General features: G+C 51.3%; 1 protein-coding gene across 1 annotated transcript in view; it reads left to right on the top strand.

Annotated features, from left to right (window-relative positions):
• Positions 1-433: 433 nt before the first annotated feature.
• CCDC33 (coiled-coil domain containing 33) overlaps positions 434-19,173 on the top strand; it is a 26,607-nt gene continuing 7,867 nt past the window's right edge. Inside the window, exons 1-4 of the mRNA XM_070775389.1 lie at positions 434-570; positions 18,258-18,423; positions 18,668-18,756; positions 18,971-19,102. Of these exons, the coding sequence (XP_070631490.1) occupies positions 502-570; positions 18,258-18,423; positions 18,668-18,756; positions 18,971-19,102 (456 nt within the window). The 5' untranslated portion in view covers positions 434-501. The remainder of the gene's footprint in view (positions 571-18,257; positions 18,424-18,667; positions 18,757-18,970; positions 19,103-19,173) is intronic.

The raw sequence follows: 19,173 nt of genomic DNA, 5'->3' as shown, positions 1-19,173 counted from the left end.
CTGGACCACTGCAGAGGATTGCTGGGGGTTCAAGGGCCAGAGAGAAGGGAGCCTGAGGGCTAGAAATAGGAGGAGGCTAAAGGGAAGAGGAAAGGGGAAGACTAGGGTGCGAGGTAACCAAAAGGCAGAGACAGTGGGGATGGAGGGCGAGACTAATGGGAGACTGAGGTCTACATAGAGGGCAGGTCGGGGCGGGGGTACTGAGACTAGTGTTGGGGAGACAGAAGGTCGGAGCCCTTCAGGGTCTTGCCTGTTTCCTGGTCTCCTAGCTCCACAGCCCTTCCAGGTCCTGCCATCTCCTTGAAGTTCCCTGGCTAAGGAATGAGCCTAGCCTGATTCCAGCCACCCCACCCGGATGCCCTCACCCTGGAACAAAGCAGGAGTGGTCCCCTGGGCCTGCCTGCTTCCAGCGCAGGGCAGGGCTCAGTCACCAGGCAGGCACTTGTTGTAGCAACGGTCTCCGGGGGCCCATCCTGGGGAACAGAACTGCTAACAGGAAAGATGGGGGAGCCAGAGTCTCCAGCCCCTCCAGCCCCCCAGGCTGCCCCAGGCCTCCTGGACAGCCACTCTGTAAGTCTGCCCCCATACCGCTGGTTCTGGGAGGATGGGTTGGCTTATCTAGCAGCCAGGTGTGTTGAGGTGTGTTGCCTGGCAACCAATAAAGGTATTCCTAGAGCAAGGTAGAGGGAGGACTAAAAGATCAGGCCCGCAGCCACTGGCCACTGGATGCCTGTGGTCATTGGAACCTCTGTGGGGCTCCCAGGCCCAGCCCAGGCTACCCGAGCCCACACCTGGGAACCCAGAAAGGGAAGAGAGAACAACTTCTGGGAACACCTCTGAAAGTGACCACTGCATCCTGCTAACACGGGGCTTGGCTCTGGTTTCTTGGAGGTCCAGCCCTATATCCTAGAAAGTGACTGGGGCTGGGCTAGCCTGGGGAAGTCAGGCCAGGAGGTCTTGTTGATAGGGCCAGAGCTCATAAGGGCCAGTGAGGGTGAAGAGCAAAGCAGATTATTTAGTCATTAAGTCATGTCAGACTCTTTGCAACCCTATGGACTGCAGCATGCCAGCCTCCCCTGTCCTTCACTATCTCCTGTAATTTGCTCAAATTCATGCCCATTGAGTCAGTGATGCCATTCAACCTTCTTGTCCTCTGCTGCCCGCTTCTCCTTTTGCCTTCCATCTTACCCAGCATCAGAGGCAGATGGGGTCATCCAAAAGGAGGGGAATCAGCCTTAGGCCAAGGGGCCTGCCTTGCCTGGGATAGGGACACCTTTCTCATTCAGACTCCAGGAGCCAAAGCCTTTGTTCTTTCTTCGTGGCAAGAACCCAGAGCAGGCCCACGAGGGAGCATATCTCTAGCCCACAGATCAGGAGACCTGGAGCAGGTCAGGGCCTTGCTTAGGGTCACACAACTGATTTGAGCAGAGGCTAGATTAAAACCCAAAATTGTGGACTCCAACCAGGGCTCTCCTCACATCCCACATGGAGCACTCAGGGACAGCAAAGCTCTAACTAGGGAGGAGGCTGGCAGGACATGAGCACAGGAGAAGGGGTCTGTTATGGGAGAGTAAGCAGAACCTGTAAAGCCAGGGAAGGGATCTGTCTGCTCACCAATGCCATGAGTGCCTGGCCCTCGACTTCCCTGGGCTGAGGTCAAAGACCAACCCCAAGCTGAGTGTAGGAGAGGCAGGTCTCTGATCTCCAAACCTGAGGAGGTGTAATGGAGGTGGCCCAGGAGATCTTCCTGGAGGAAGAGGGCCCAGAGTGGAGCCTTGAAGGTCCACAGGGAGGCCTGGGAAGGGAAATGGGAATGGGAGAAAGCATCCTCCAAGAAGCCCCTCCCCTAAGCCAGCCCTACCCATCCTCCATTGTCCAGGCCCTGCTCAATTAGCCAGCCTGGCTCGGCAGGGGCCACTTAGGCAGCGCTTGGGGTCAGCAACCAAGGCCTTGCCACCACCCCTCAAAGCTTCAGTGTGCTGAACACAAAAGCTTTCCAGGCGCCATCTCTGCTGCTGCTGGAAGGAAAAGAAAGAACAGAGGAAAGGAAATTTCACTCCTTTTGTTTCATTGCTGTAACCTTGGGCTGAACAAAGACGCAACTGCCTCCCCCTCAGGGAACCTGTTTTAAACTGCAATTTGCACAGATTTGCTTGTGTTTGGGAGGCTCAGCTGACTTCTGAGGTGTGGAGGTGTCGGGTGGAGGCACCAACTGGAAAAAAAAAATTGCACAACCTGAGATCTGGGAGTTCAGTTTTCTGGGGGTCTTAGGACAATAGCTCAGGAGACAGCCTCTCTCGTAGCTCTGATGGAACTCCTTCAGAGAGGTAGTGGGGGAGGTCCGCAAGCACATATGTGACTGTGGAGAAAGGGGTTAGCCATGAAGCACACATCTCGGTAGAAGGCTGCTCTTAGTTACGAGGAACAGATATCTCAGTTAATGGTTTTAGTGCTTTTCTAAGTAGGGGAAGATGCAAAATTCTGGATTCATACAATTTTATCCTGAAAATGTACCTAACTATCTGAAGGCTTATTCTGCCGTTTTCCCCAGAGCACAGAGTGCCTCGTTCCTGATTTTTGCCCTGAATTTCTTTCAGGGTATACTATACACGGAACTGGATGAGGGAAAATATTTATAAATTCAACCAAGGTTTGGGAGGCGCTGCATGACCAATTTTTAGTAGAAAGGCTCGTTGCTGAGTCAGGCAGGGGTTCCATTGCTAGGCCCTCAGTGGATTATTACTGGACTAGACCCTGTTAAATGCAGCCCAAAGTCTCTGGACATGTCTAATCTGTTATGGTCTAGGAGAAGATTCCCTCTTTTGCTTCTTCCCATATCTGCAATTACACTATTGCAATCATTGATCTTATGTAGAACTATTTATCTGGTCAGTCATTTCAAGTCACCCAGCCTTCATTTTTGTCCGTAGCTGTCACACATTGGAGAATACAAGAAATAATAATCTTGTAAAATAGGCAGAATATAATGTGAGTGAGTGTTAGTTGCTCAGTTGTGTCTGACTCTTTGAGACCTCATGGACTGTAGCCCACCAGGCTCCTCTGGCCGTGGAATTCTTCAGGCAAGAATACTTGAGTAGGTTGCCATTTCCTCCTCCAGTGTAACTAGTAGGCTTTATAAGGTCATAAGTAAGAATTTAAGCCAAGAACTTCCATTAGATGCTGCCCAGTACATCCCTGGGCAGCTGACCCAATCTGTTTAGTATCCATCTCTATCTTTAAGGGCAATGATGTCTTGGCCCTGTTCGTAAGGCACCCAGCCCCAATTTCCTAGTGTTATTAGGCTGATTATCCTTAGTATGATTTAACTGTTCCTGACATAAGGGGAGGAGGGTCCCTTCAATTTAAGCCATAATAGCCTGATGTAAGCTGTATAAATCCATCCCATAACTGAGCGGGGGGTCCCTCCTAATAATCGAGAAGTTGTATTCTTTGATTGAAATTTAGGTCATTTCTCTGATTGAGCCTGAGTAAATTTAAAGATCTTGCTTAGAGCCAGTATGATTGATTGGCCAAGTGGGTTCCATCTAGTAAGATCAATAGTGACTCAGACAGAACTACAACTTCTTTCGTCTAGAATAAATTTCCTAAGGGCTATCCAATTAGAGCCTCAGAGAGGAGAAATCCACCAAGAAGTACTGGTCATGTTGGTAATTGACCATAAACCCAACAATTGGATTAATTTTGAAGTTCTGCATAGGCTTATGCTCATGATAGAAAAAACTTTTGATTCATATGCAAAAGTTCAAGACCACAAAAACACTATAAATAATCACACAGATCAGGTCCAGCGTCTCAGAATTGCTGTTGACTGCTGTGGTCAGGCACAACCTCTGTCCTCTCCTCTGCCTCCCTGAGACAGCTCCCCTGAACTGAGCTCTTGCTCAGACTTCCGATCTCAGGAACTACAGAAACCACACCAATCAGTACGAACTGAGTGTTTCCATTTTAAAGAAATGTGGTTAATTTCCCCTTAAAGCTACAGGTTAGCCAAGAGTGACCTCTCAGACATCCTGAGGGGACCTATAGGAGCTCTGTCCATCAAATGATGACACATCTGGCAGGGTCCTTGGCCACCAGTCCGGGGCTGGGGGTCTTCCTGACCCTACTTCCCCAACTCAGAATGGCAACCAGAGGTTGTGGAGAGGAGGAGAGGTCCTTCCATAAGTCAGGATCTTCCACAAGCTAAGGGCTTCCTTGGTAGTTCACACTGTAAAGAATCTGCCTGCAGTGCCGGAGACCCAGGTTCGATCCCTGGATTGGGAAGATCCCCTGGAGAAGGGAATGGGAACCCACTCCAGTATTCTTGCCTGGGAAATCCCATGGACAGACCGTGGGGTCACAAAGAGTCAGACATGACCAAACAACTAACACTTTCTAGGAGCTAAGCAGAGACTGGTGGGATAAGGAGTGCCAAGCTAGAGTGGGGGTGGAGGTCAAGGATGGCTTCTAGACAGAGCAGTAAGATTTCAGAGATAGGGAGGAGCCCAGGAAGGCTGGCCTGTGAACTTGGTGGCCAGGTGATATAGTTGTGCTGTGACAGATGGCCCTGAAATTGAGTTGGAAGTTTATTATGCAGGCACGTGGAACCATTGGAGGGCTCCAGAGGCCAGGGAGAAGGTTCCAGTTACCTCTTGCTGCATAATAAGCATCCTGGATTTAAAGCAGTAATGTCTTCTTTTATCATTCTCAGTTTTGTGGGTCAGGAGCTAGGCCAAGGCACAACAGGGAGGCCTGGTCTCAATCCATGATATGTGGGTTCCCAGCCGCCATGACTTCCCAGCCCAGGGAGGCTGGGGCCAGGCAGGCATCTCTCTCCCACACACTTAGTTTGGGCTTCCTCACAGCGTGGCCACCTCAGGATAGTGGACACTCTTCTCTGGGGGAACAGCAGGGTTTCCAGGAGGAAGGGGGGACGCTATGAAGATTCTGATGACCTGGCCTGAGAAGTCCCAGAACTTTGCAATGTGCCATTCTGCAAAGTCTCTGAGGCTCAGCCAGTTATACGGGGAGGGAGATTAGATTCAGTAAGAGGAGGAACACAGCCTTTTTAGCCCTCTTTCATTGATCAGAGAGGTAGGCTGTGTATGGAGGCAGCACAAAGAAAGACTAAGCATAAGAGAAGCGGAGAACCATGAGGCTTGCCTGCAGAAGGCTCCAGAGATCAGACCAGTCAGCCAGGAGCAGTGGAGGAGGCTGCCCGTCCTTGTGCCCTTCTGGGCAGAGGGAATCCCTGAGGGGAGGGTGGATATACCTACATTCTTAGCTGGTTTCTCAGGGACCGGGGGCTTCCCAAGTAGTCCTAATGGTAAAAAAAAACCGGCCTGCCAATACAAGAGATGCAAGAGACACGGGTTTGATCCCTGGGTTGGGGAGGTCTGCTGGAGGAGGAAATGGCAACCCACTCCGGTATTCTGGCCTGCAGAATCCCATGGGCAGAGGAACCTGGCAAGCTACAGTCCACGGGGTCATGAAGAGTCAGACACGACTGAACACACACACACACACACACACACACACAGGCAGAGGGATTATGAGGGACTGAACACACACACACACACACACACACACACACACAGGCAGAGGGATTATGAGGATAGAAATGGGCCCCCCTTGCTTGTATAGGAGTCCAGGAACACCAAGGCCTGGCCACACCAGGTTAAGGGGGTGTGTGGGTAGGAATGAATCTTTCTGTCTCTGACTCAAAAAAGCAGCTTCTAAGGGCTCCAAAAACACCTTGCTTGAAGGGAATGTGCACACACCCACCCCCAGGCAGACACGTTGCCTAAGAGATAGCCCCAGTCCTTGGAGAATGGAGAAGGTCAAGGGCAGGGTGGCAGTTCATCCTGTCCCCTTGGAGACAGCAGCTCAGTAACCCCACCCCAGGCTTGGCTTCCTGGGCTCCACAGCAGCCTCCCTCAACAATGCCCAGAGCGACCCAGGTAGAACTGCAGCTCTGCCCCTGTGAGCAGGGCAACCTTGAACACATCACTCAGCTCCTCCCACTCTGGGCCTCAGCTTCCTCCTCAGCAAATTGGGTCTGAAAATGCCTCCCTCGCAGACTCATTGCTCAGGTCAGAGAAAAAGTATATAAAGGGCCTGGCCAGTGACAGACGTTCAACAAAGGGGAACTGTTGTCATGAGGCTCCGTGACCCTTACAGGTCAACCTGGGCTTTGTGTACCTTCCTGGGTGGATAGAGGACTTGTAAAGATTTAGGCTTTGGGGTATGTGCGGGGTGTGTGCGTGAGGGGGTGGTGTTATGAAGTTATGAAGTGAAGTCGCTCGGTCGTGTCCAACTCTTTGTGACCCCATGGCCGGTAGCCTACCAGGCTTCTCAGACCATGGGATTTTCCAGGCAAGAGTACTGGAGTGGGTTGCCATTTCCTTCTCCAGGGGATCTTCCCGACCCAGGAATCGAACCCAGGTCTCCCACATTGTAGGCAGAAGCTTTACCCTCTGAGCCACCAGGGAAGCCCTGCATCCTAGTCCCTCTCAACTGTTCCTTTGGCACAGTGGTCAGCTATGTATGTATTACTTCCGTCAGGGTCACTTCAGTGCTTTGAAATGGCTCTTGTCCCAAGTCCCATCTCTCCCTACTCACCCCATCATCTTCCCTGGGGCTCGCTCAGGACAGAAGTCCCAGCTGAGGATCAGGATTTGCTGTGTGAGCTCAGGTAAATTACTGCACCTCTCTGGCCTCCATGGGTAGTTCTCAGCAGAATCTCCTAGATAAAGAGTTCTGGGGCAGGAGGTGTGAGATGGCAGGTTGGACTGCCTGGAGGAAGAACATGTGTGCCTGGGGCTGGACAGCACCCCCAGACATGCTCCCCAAGAGCACGGGGCCCACTCAGGCCATACTTCTCACTGCAGGCCGAAGCCAGAGCATCTGTGGAAGGCGAGTGCCCTCTGCTGGCTGCAAAGGCAGACCACACTGCAAGTAGCCTGCCAGTCAGGGATCCCTGAGGCCTGGGGACCCAGATGTCGCGTGGTTCCCCAAGGAAGGGCAAAGTTGGAAGGGTGCATGCCCAACCCTGCAAACCCACCCCCCTGGCTGGGCCTCCCCACCCACCCTCTGCACCCACTCCACCCCCTGCAGAGCCCTGTCACCCATGCCACCTTTGACCCAGACACCCCAGGATTCTTCCTTCCCCTTGGAGCATGAAGCCCCCGCCAATGCCCTCAATCCCTCTGCTCCAATCCATGACCCCTAAACACCTCTCCCTGCGTGTCTCCTCATCCTCCAGAAAACCCCTTCTCCATCCCCAGGTCTCTCTCCCCCACCCCCTCCCTCCCCGGTATCCCCAGCTACCTCTGTCCTTTCTCATCCTCTGTCCTCCTCCCGCATACCCTCCTCCTGGCACCCAGAGTGCTGACCAAGGTCACCAGGGGCCATTTCCTTAGGTCACACCTAGAGGCTTCCTCTGCAGATTGGGAAGCTAGTAAACCTCACCTTTTATCAAAACCCTTTTAAATTGTGAACTACAACCCCTATGGAGACAGTTGTGCTGAACAAAAAAATTAAACACAACCAAATTATCTCAAAGTAAACATCCATGAAACCAGCACTCAGGTCTGGAAATGGAACATCGCCAACACCCCAAGTCCCTGGTGCTGCTCATCTCCTCGACATGACCCCTGGACCCGCTCGTGTCTTATACTCTGCTGCTGCTGCTGCTTCTTCTTTTATTTATTTATTTGGCTGCGCTGGGTCTTAGTTGTGGCATGTGGCATCCTTAGCTGAGGATACAGGGTGGAAAAGAGACCTAGGGATGGAGGCAGGGTTTTCTGGAGGATGAGGATTTCTAGTTGGCCGCACATGAGATCTAGTTCCCTGATCAGGGATCAAACCCAAGCCCCTGCACTGGGAGCTCAGTCAGCCACGGGACCACCAGAGAAGTCCCATTTGCTTTATCTCTTTATACTATCAACACCTCCCTAATCACTATGACCTAATAGTCCCTGCTTTTAACTTTCTATAAAGAGCATCACGCCGTGTATGTTTTATTTTGTGTACGGTTCATTTGCTCAGCTTTATGTGTGAGAGGCATCTGTATGGTTGCTGGGTGCTGTGGGTCCTCTTCTACATTGTTGTAAAGTATTCTACTGTATGGGTTCCTCACCCCACCCCAACCTCCTCTCTTACCTATGTCCATTAATTCCTCACTGTCACACCAGTCCTTTATATGTTTCAGAAGGCGATTTCTACTTTGTATCCAGCTTTGCAGCTTATCTACAGAGAAAGTTGGTCTATATTACTGCATGTGCCATTGTCCAGAGCAGAAGGCTATCTCCCCTCCTTTCTTAAGCTCTGTGGCCTTGACCAGAGCTGCACCCACCCTTTTCCTCCCACCCCTCTGGCAATTTCCCTGAATTTGAAGGCTGTCCCACCACCACCCTTTTCCTTTGTCCTTGAACCCCTCTCCCCACCCTACACTTCCTCTGACTCTGGAAATCTCCTCCCTTCAAGGTTTCCATCACATTTGGGAGGCTGTCTTCCCACCCCTTTATCTCCAGCTGAGATTCTTTAGCTTACCACCATCAGCTGCTTGTGACCACCTTCACCTGGAGGCCACACAGGTCCCTCCCACCCAGCCTGGGCCGCACCTCAGGCCAACTCCTCAGCCTCCGTACTCCATGCACGCACCTCCTCCCCTGAAGACCCACTGCCACCCCCGATACAGGTCCCAACGAGTTCACCTGACTCGCTGTTCTCAGCCTTCATTCTCCTGATTTGTCTTCTGGGCTCAGCATCCTGAGAGGTCTTGCCACAGGCACCCCCCGCCCCACAGCTTAGGCCCTTCCATGGCCTTCAGAACAGAGTCCGAGGCCCTGAGACTGGCCTTCAAGGCCGTCTTCTGTCTGCCCGACTACCTCTCCAGCTGAACCCCTATTTCTCCTCCCTGCATCCTGCTCTCATCTGCTTTGTTCCTAATCTCACCTCCTTGTCTTTGCCACAGCGTCTCCTCTGCCCAGGGGCTCCCCAGGTGGCTCCATGGTAAAGAACCCACCTGCCAATGCAAGAGATGCAGGAGACTCTGCATCTCCAGGGTCGGGAAGATCCCCTGAAAGAGGAAAGGGCAACCACTCCAGTATTCTTGCGTAGAGAATCCAGTGGACAGAGAAGGCTGGCAGGCTACAGTCCATGGGGTTCCAAAGAGTCAGGCACGACTGATCGACTGAGCAGTGTACATTCCTTTGCCCGGAAAGCCCTCTCTCCACCTCCAGAGAGCTCATTCCCAAGAGTCAACTCAGATGATCACTTCCTCCAAGAAGCCTTCCTGCCCCATCCTGCCCCGAGGCTGGGTTGAGAGCCTCCTCTGAGTTTCCCTCTGTCACAGGCACTTCCTGCCACCTCCTCAGTGTAGAGGGGAGCCCACCACAGCCTGGAACAGTCTGGACTCCTCTGGGCTCCGAGGCCCCAGCATAGCTCACATGTGGCACACAGCAAGTACTGGTTGATTGGGTGTTTACTGAGCTGCTTCCAGTCAAGGCTTTATAACTGAGTTTCTGTGACCTTGGGCACACTGCCGCCTTCTAGCCTCTGTTTCCCCATCTGAACAGTGAAGGTATAAGGCGTACCTGGGCTTTCCTGATAGCTCAGTTGGTAAAGAATCTGCCTGCAACATAGGAGACCCATTTGATTCCTGGGTCAGGAAGACTCGCCGGAGAAGGGATAGGCTACCAGCTCCAGTATTCTGGCCGGGAGAATTCCATGGACTATATAGTCCATGGGGTCACAAAGAGTCGGACACAACTGAGCGACTTTCACTTTCACTTTGGTCAACATAGTTGGTTGTGGCCACAGGGATATTTGAACATCCTCAAGTGGCTGAAGTGCCTCTGATTCCACCGTAAGAAAGTTCTTTGTGGGGGAGAGGGGCAAGCATTGCCCTCTTCAGGCTTTTGTGAAAGATCGCCACCGCCCCTCCTTCTTTATTAAAGGTGAGGGAGGCTGAGGTGGATGCTGGGCCTCAACTTCTGTAAAATGGGAGCAGCCTGATAATCATAACTTCTGGACTTGGTACTCAAGGCTATCACACAGATACTTTTTTTTAATCTATGTCCAATAATTCCTCATTGTCTCACCCGCTCTTTATATGTGTAAGGTGATTTCTACTTTGTATCCAGTTTGTAGGTTATCAAAAGTGGTACAAAGATGGGAGGTAGAGGGAGTTCCCTAGTGGCCTAGTGGTTAGGATCCCAGGCTTTCACTGCTGTGGCCCAGGTTCAATCCCTGGTCAGGGAACTGAGATCCCACAAGCCAAGGTGGCCAAAGAAACGAAGATGGGATGTGGTGTCTACTGCTGCTGCTACTGCTGCTAAGTCGCTTCAGTCGTGTCCGACTCTGTGCGACCCCATAGCCAGCAGCTCACCAGGCTCCCCCGTCCCTGGGATTCTCCAGGCAAGAACACTGGAGTGGGTTGCCATTTCCTTCTCCAGTGCATGAAAGTGAAAAGTGAAAGTGAAGTCTCTCAGTTGTGCCCGACTCTTAGCGACCCCATGGACTGGAGCCTACCAGGCTCCTCGGTCCATGGGATTTTCCAGGCAAGAGTACTGGAGTGGGGTGCTATTGCCTTCTCCGTGGTGTCTACAGGCAGCCTATATACCAGAGCCAGGCAGGCCCTCATCACACTTCCTGACTCCACAGCCACCGCTTGAGATGAGACTATTTTCCCATTCCACAGATGAGGACACTGAGGCTCAGAGCATAGTTACTACCCTTCCAAAGCCAGAGAGGAGGTGCATGCAGCAAACGCCACCAACACCCTATAGCAGGGGAGTTATGAACCCAGGGCCACCTGGTGCTTCTCCCATCAGCTGCTCAGGGAGCTGGGGTCCCAGTGTGTGAAGGGGGTACAGTGGGAACTCAGGGTCAGGCACAGGTAGAGTCCTTGTCGCTAGAGCATGTGCAGGCCCAGAGAGATAGGAGTGAGGCTGACGTCCTGCCCACGACCCCCACAGCAGAGCAGCCTGGGAGCTGGAGGGGGAGGGGGCACGGAGGGCCGGCGCACCACAGGAATCTGGGTCGTGGTGTCCTGGGTTTTCTCAAGGCTGCACTGTGACGCAGAATGTGGCCCTGAGCCGGGAGCCCAGCCCAGTCTGTGGGGAGAGGTCAGGGCTGCTGTCTAGAAGCAGGGCTCAGCTGTGGGGGTGAGTGGAGTTGGAGAGGAAGGGAGGTTGCCACCCCTCTGGGTCCCCTGGGACAGAGGGAGCCAGCAAGAGTAGAGCCTGAGGGCAGGTGATCCAGGGCCAGGTCCCTCTCCACCCATCCAGGGGAGATTTGGCTAGGGGTGGTGGCGGGGCCTGTGGAAGCTCAGTAGGGCTAACCTCCGAGGGATGGAGCCCCCAAGAACCCATCGGCCATGTGGCTGATGTAAGGCTCCCCCCACTTCAGCAGGAGCCACACTGTCCTTCTCCATCTCTTTTTTTCCCTTCCTCTAGACCTCATCTCTCTTTCTTTGTCAAGGAGGGGTGTTAATAATAGAGCTTTGTTCACCCCCAAGACTCCTGAGTGAGAGGTAATAGGGCATTAGAAAGGGTGAGCCCAATAAGAAGAGGAGCTGATTAGACCCGTGGGGTAGGCCGGGGCCACAGCCCCTTCCCCAGGACTCCCTCCGCGCACACGTGCACAGGTGCACACACATGCACACTCAGGCGCACACACACTAGCAGTCCTCATGCAATTACAAATTACTGTTGTTGTTGTTCATTCACTCAGTCATGTCCAACTCTTTTCGACCCCATGGATTGCAGCATGCCAGGCTTCCCTGTCCTTCACCATCTCCCAGAGCTTTGAACCCATGTCCATCAAGTCGGTGATGCCATCCAACCATCTAATCCTCCGTTGTCCCCTTCTCCTGCCGTCAATCTTTCCCAGTATCAGGGTCTTTTCCAATAAATTAGTTCTTCGCATCAGGTGGCTAAAGTATTAGAGCTTCAGCTTCAGCATCAGTCCTTCCGATGAACATTCCGGATTGATTTTCTTTAGGACTGAGTGGTTTGATCTCCTTGCAGTCCCTTAGACTACAAATTACTGAGTGGACTATAAAAGATCAAAGATTAGGTAGTGGAAATGGGGGAGAGGTTCTCTGCAGATATTAATAGTTCAGCCTGAGTAGAGATGTGAAGGGGGAGATAAGAGTGCTGGAGGGGAAGGGCGGGGTTGATGGGCATAAGGGGGTGGCTTATAAGAGGCCTTGAATCCCAAGCCTTAGACTTTGCCTCTAAGTTGAAGCAGGGCGGGAAGAAAGCTGCTCCAAACCTCAGGAACCACAGCCGTGATGATCTCAGCCCTCCCCACCCGCACACACATAGACTAAGGTACCCGGACCCTAGCATCCAGCAGGTTCTTCCCTGCCCAGGGCCTCTCTCGCTCCACCCCTACCTTGAGCAGGACCTACTGAAGGAGAAGCTGGTGAAGCAGCAATGGGATCAGGCCAGCAGTTTTCTCACTGTGCTAGGCAGGCTGCATGCCCACCTGTCCCAACACAGGGAGACCTGGGCACTTCTGGCTCCCTGAGGAGCAGGCTGGGGATGCCCTTCTTCCATCTCCACCCCAGGCAGCCTTGGCTTCAGGGACAGAGGGTATCCTGGGACCTTGGGACATCATATGGACACTGGTGCCTGTGTTGGCCACCACCCCCATCAGTGTCCCTCAATTTCTGGAGACAGATTCAGCTACTGTCAAGGCAGGATCCCAGTGTTCTTCCCTCTGGGTGAAGCCCCAACCTGCCTCAATCCAGTAGGTGCAAAAAGCACAGGTTTTAGCAGGGTCTGGGTGCAAAGGCTCGCTTCACATTTGTAGGCAATGGGAGACGTGAATTAATCTGAGTCTCATAGGATGTTCTGAGGCATCATTTAGGCCCTCAGCAAGGGTCAGCGTGTGGCCTGCTTGCTTTCAGAGGGCCCCTTCCAGGGAGGTAGAGCAGATCTGGCCATTTCTCCCAGACAGGACTGGGTAAGCCTCACAGGGTGGAGAGGCTCGATCAGGGCCCAGAACCAGGGCCCACAGGGAGCATCCAAAGCTCAGGGCTGGAAAGGAACCCACTATTGCTGAGAACCAGGATGATCTCCAAAGGGGTGGCAATGTGGAGGCTTCCTGTATTTAACCAAAGTTGAACCAGGATTTCATTTCTTTTTTAATTCATTAAACATTTTTAACTTTTTAATGTGAAGTACAACACCCATTCAAACAAACACACAAAACATAAATGTATTCAAGGGATGAATCATTGCAAGGTGAACACACACATGTAACCCCTACAGGCCCTGCAGGTCAAGAAGAGCACTGCCAGCACCCAAGAAGCTCCCTCATGCCCTCGTCATCTCTCTACGTTCCCAAGGGGATCTAATACCCTGATTTCTAACTCGCCAAAGTTTACTTGCTTTTAGAGAAAATCTATATGGAATTGTAGAGTAGGTACTTTGTGTCTTTCTTCTTTTGCTCACAATTAGTTTGAGAGATTCTCCATGTGGTTGTCCATGACCATCATTCATTCATTTGTATTGCTGCGTAGCATCTTACCACATGACTCTCCCACCATTCTACTGCGATGGGTACTTGTGTTATTTCCAGTTTAAGATTATTACAAATAATACTACTAGTAATGTTCTTACACCAGCTTCTTGATGCATTCACACGTGCATTTTTTGAGGGGTATATACTCAGGAGTATAATTGCCAGATCATAGGCTATGCAGGCATTCAACTTCAATAGGATCCAGTTTCCGAACAGACTGTGAAAGGATGGAGGCACTTCGTGTTCCCCCAGCAGGGACTAAGGGTTCTACTTGCGCTACATCATCACCAACATTTGATGTGGTCAGGGTTGTTTTGTTTTTGTTTTAGTCAATGTGGCGCTGTATAGCAGAATCTTTTTGGTTTTAAAGGACTAAAGAGGGTGGCCACCGATTCAGATGCTTACTGGCTTATTTTGTTGAGGGTCAGTTCCAATCTCTTGTCCATTATTCTATTGCATAGTCTGTCCTTTTCTTACTGATTTGTGGGCGTCGTTTTTATAATTTTATTTATTTATGTCTTCTGTATTCGTTGGCTATGCCGGGCCCTCGTGGCTGTGCAGTTTCCTCTAGTTGCTTTCAGCAGGGACGACTCTAGCTGTGGTTCGCGGGTTTCTCACCGCGGTGGTTTCTCTTGTTGTGCAGCCTGGGCTGCAGGGCGCTTGGGTTTCAGTAGTTGTGGTTCCCGGGATCCAGGGCACAGGCTCAATAGTTGAGGCCCTCAGGCTTAGTTGCTCTGCAGCATGTGGGATCTTCCTGGACTAGGGATCAAACCTGTGTCTCCTGCATTGGCAGGTGGACGCTTTACCACCGAACCACCAGAGAAGCCTGGGAGTTGTTTTCATATCTGAATATGAGTTCATCTTCGGTTGTGTTTGTTGCAAGTATCTTCTCCCACTTTCCTTGCCCATTTCACCCTGTTAATGATGTCTTTATATGAATAAAATATCTTAATTTAAATGTATAAATTTATCAACCTTTTCCATCCTGATTTGTGCTTTTTTGGCATATTTTGGTTTGGCTGTTTTGGATTTGTTTTGGGTTTTGTTTTGTTTTTTTGCCACACTGTGTGACTTGTAGGATCTTAGTTCCCCGACCAGGTATTAAACCTGGGGCCACAGTGGTGAATGAAGGCCCACATCTCAACCACTGGACCACCAGGGAAATCTCCCCCTTTTCTGAGCTGTCCTGTTTTGAAAAACCTTTCGCTATCCCAAGTTTATAAAGATATTCCTTTCCTTGTCTCCTGGAGGCTTTATTGTTTTACCTTTTACACTTAGATCTACAGTCCAGCTGGATTTATTTTTAATTATGGTATGTAATAAGAGCCAAGTTTCCCTTTTCTCCAGATAGATATCAATTGATGCAGCACCTTTTATTAAAATGACTATCCTTTCCCTACCACCCTGTAACACCATCATATGTTAAGAGTCCATATATGTGTGGATCTGTATTAGGGCTCTCTCATGCTTTGGCCTGCTTATCAAACTTTGCAGTTATATTACCCTATCTTAATTACTGTACTGCTACTGCTAAGTCGCTTCAGTCGTGTCCGACTCTGTGTGACCCCATAGACGGCAGCCCACCAGGCTCCCCCGTCCCTGGGATTCTCCAGGCAAGAACGCTGGAGTGGGTTGCCATTTCCTCCTCCAATGCATGAAAGTGAAAAGTGAAAGTGAAGTCGCTCAGTTGTATCTGACTCTTAGCGACCCCATGGACTGTAGCCTACCAGGCTCCTCGGTCCATGGGATTTTCCAGGCAAGAGTACTGGAGTGGGGTGCCATTGCCTTCTCCGCCTAATTACTGTAGCTTTATCATAAATCTTGACAGCTGATACAGCAAGTCTTTCCACCTGTTTCTCTTCAAAAGTATTTTGGCGATACTTGTTCTTTTTATTTCTCATAGAACCAGTTTATCTATTTCTCCACATATACAAGAGGGTTATGATCTTAATTGACAATACATTTAATTTGTGAATCAGTGTAAGGAAGAACTAACTCTTTACATTTCGTCTTTCAATCTGTGAACATGGTATAGCCCTCAATGTATTTCGGTTTAAATTATTTTTAATTAGATGAATAACATGAGCAAATTCTTAGAAAAATGCAGAGATTAAGCAAGTGTTCCTTTTCCTTCCCAAACTGAGCAGTTACTACTGTTACTATACATCTGTATGTATACACTCATGCACACATGTACACACGTGCATTCACACATACACATACCAGTTGTGGATGTGATCATATTAATTTGCCACATTCTTACTTTTTTTTTTCCACTTAAAAATACAGTGTGGACATCTCTGCCTCAGAATAATTGAATCTAGGTCATTCCTTGTAAGTACCGCCTGTATCCAGAGACTGAGCATTTCCTAGAATAAAATCACTAACTGCAGTGTGTGGAGCATCCTTGAACTTGTTTTCTTGGACAAGTTGTGTTTTCTCTAAAAGATAATTCTAAATCAAGGAAACCCACTTGATACTGCTGTAATTGTTCAGAGAAGACATGAGAAGAGCCTGAATTAGGCTAGGGAGGGAAAGGAGAGATGAATTTTCTTTTTCAAAAATATCATGTGATTCCTCTTGACGGTCTGCTGAGCCTCCCAAACCCCTGTCCATCAAAGGGCTGCTATACATTGAAGATGTAGAGCACAGCAGAGGAGGGAGCAAAGGAACCCAGGCTGAAGGTAGCAAGGACGAAGAGGAAGGGGTCTGACCTGTTAACTAAAGCTGGTACTAGAACAGAGATGGGGTGGGATAGGAACTGCCTTCTCCAAGGCCTGCCTGCTTGAGGCAGGGCCCCTGACCTCTGAGCTTGCAGCAACTCCATGCTCCTCCTGCCAGAGGAATCTGAGGCTCAGTAAGATGAAGGGGCTCATCCAAGCTTACTCAGTGAGTCAGTAGCCAAGCTGGGCTTCTGCCTGGGGCCCGACCACAAAGCCCTGTGAGGGTGCAGTCTCTGGGCTGAGTGTCCTAGTTAACGTAGCTGTCTGAGGGCACCAGATGGGCAGATCTACAGGAGCCAAGACCTAAAACTTGACTGGGGCAGGTGCTAGGGAGATGGGCCCAGCACTGGCACCATTCAGAGGCAGTCTAGCCAGAAGGCTAGACAGAAGCAGGTGACAAGTGGTATCTGATGAGCCCCTGCTGTCTGGAAACCCCGCCCCAGGAAGCCAGCAGCCCACCATGCAACAGGTTGGAGGCAGTGACTGGGAGCCAGGCCATATCCCCAGTCAGCATGGGGCCCAGGTGGGAGTTGAGGACTGAGCTCTGCTTCCTGAGGACTTGGGAGCCCCTTCCTGGCTGGAGCCCCCACCCCCCGCCTGCAAGGCCTGCACAGTCTCAGGAAGGCCACAGACCACAAGCTCCCCCTGGCCTTGCTTCCTCCTCCTTTTCCACCCCCAACCTAGCTCCTACCTCCTCCCTCTCCGCGGACCTTTCTGGCTTCACATTTTGAGTCTCTCTTTTCTATTTTGTTGTACTGTTTATATTTAAGAAACTACCTTCACAAAAGTGTTTGTAAATAACAGTAGAGGATTTCTGATTATAAAACAAATAATGTAAATATAACCTATGAATTCTCCTATGTACACACAAGGGTAAACATGAACTTTTTTTCCCAAGTTGAAATCATAATTCTTTGTAGTAACCTGTTTTCATCACTTCTCAAAATATTGTGAAGTTTCCCTACATGGGGCATCGTGACAGGATTGCACAGTGCTTAAGAACAAGGATTCAAGGGCCAGCAGGCCTGGATTTCAGACCCTGACTCTGCCACTCATTAGTTTTGTGACTAAGCAAGCTACTCACCTCTCTGGGCCTTGTCTTCATCATCGATAAAATGAGGATGATAATAGAACCCATCCTCACAGGCTAAATGAAGGAGGTGGGCCTGACCTAGAACATGGGAAATGCTCAATGAACACCAGATATTAGTATTGCTGTTGCTGCTGCTGCTGCTGCTAAGTCGCTTCAGTCATGTCCGACTCTGTGCGACCCCATAGACAGAAACCCACCAGGCTCCTCCGTCCATGGGATTTTCCAGGCAAGAACACTGGAGTGGGTTGCCATTGCCTTCTCCAAGTATTGCTGTTACTCCTAACCTAACGACAGAGCCTGGCATCCTGGCCCCACCTCATACCCTGGATCCTATAGCTGGATCCCAGCACTGACCCTGAGTCCTTATCTGGGTCTCCCAGGCTTACCTTGGGTCCCTTCAAGACCCCTGGGCTCGTTGGGAGGCTGGTGTCCAGGGGCAGCTCCCAAGGAGCCTTCAGGGAGATTTCAGAAAGATTCTTCCCTGGGTCCTCAGTGACTCAAGGAAGAAGAGGGATTAGAGAAGGAAGAAAGGAGAAGGGAGAAGGTGAGAATGGCCCTGATTTAGCCAGGCCCTGGAGAGCTGGCCCAGAGCTTTTCAAGTCTCCATCGCTCAGGGGCTTCCTCAATGGTGTCTGAGGCCTGGGTCCCCCCTAGAAGGCATCTCAGGAAAAGATGTAACCCCCAGAAGAGCACATTTACAGACCTGTTCTCACTGACCAGGAGGGGTGAAGACCCTGTCGTGACCACCCCTCCAAGGAGTTGCTAAGACTTGAGGGCACAGCTTGGGATTCTCTCTGTTCTTTGGCCTCGGGAGTGACCCGCTGACCTCTAAGTGTGAATGTCGATGTTGGGTGGCAGCCACACGGGGCTGGGGGTTCAGCTCTGAGCTCCGGGGTCTGCAGGAGATGAACAACTACCGGCGGGCCATGCAGAAGATGGCAGAGGACATCCTGTCACTGCGGAAACAGACCAGCGTCCTGGAGGCAGAGAACCGCATGCTGAGAAGCCAGCTGGCCCAGAAGGAGGTAGAAGAGGAGTCAGCCAGCCCCAACAAGGCCCAGAACCTGGGTGAGGGCGTGCAGGCCACCGACGGAATAGGGAGGTGGGGGCCTCTCCCAGGTGTGCGTGCTGCGGGACACAGGCTAATCAGTAGGAGCCTGGGGTCTCTCCGGGGAAGGAAATTGAGAGTCCAGTCCTGTCTCAAGCCCCAGGACTGAGAGACATCTGCCCTCCCCACCTGCACCCGCCTCAAGTATTCCAATTTGAATTGGGAGGTGCCTCCTCCCTGAGCCAGCTCCTCCACCACCACTAGCATCCATGAAGCAGAAACTGCTGCTGAGTGAGCTGGACATGAAGAAGCTGAGGGACAAGGTGCAGCGTTTGCAGAGTGAACTGACTCTAGTAAGCCAGGGCTCAGAGGGCAGAGGGGAAGGGCGCTCGGGAGGGAGTACCTGAAAGTGGGAGGGAGTACCTGAAAGTAGAAGGGAGAGGGACATAGGGGCCAGGGGGCCAGGGAAGTGGTGAACTGAGCAGGGGGAGCTGGGGTGGACCCTCGGGGCCAAGGGCACCCCTGTTCCCCCTTCTCCCCTCTCTCTGCAACCCCCACCACCATCAGAAGAATGATCGAGAAAAGGAGCTGCTCCTCCTACACCAGGCTCAGCAGCCACAGGCTGCGCTGCTGAAGCACTACCAGGACAAGTTGCAGAAGATGAAGGCGCTGGAGGAGACCGTGAGGCACCAGGAGAAGGCAGGTAGCAGAAGGGCCAGGCTGCCCCGGATCCGGCCACTGAAGGGAAGGTGTGATGCCCCCGGGCCAGC

The sequence above is a fragment of the Bos indicus genome, chromosome 21, assembly GCF_029378745.1.
Source record: "Bos indicus isolate NIAB-ARS_2022 breed Sahiwal x Tharparkar chromosome 21, NIAB-ARS_B.indTharparkar_mat_pri_1.0, whole genome shotgun sequence".
In the NCBI taxonomy this organism is placed as follows: Eukaryota; Metazoa; Chordata; class Mammalia; order Artiodactyla; family Bovidae; genus Bos; species Bos indicus.
The sequence above is the reverse complement of the archived record's forward strand: the minus strand, read 5'-3'. Positions and strand labels throughout refer to the sequence as shown.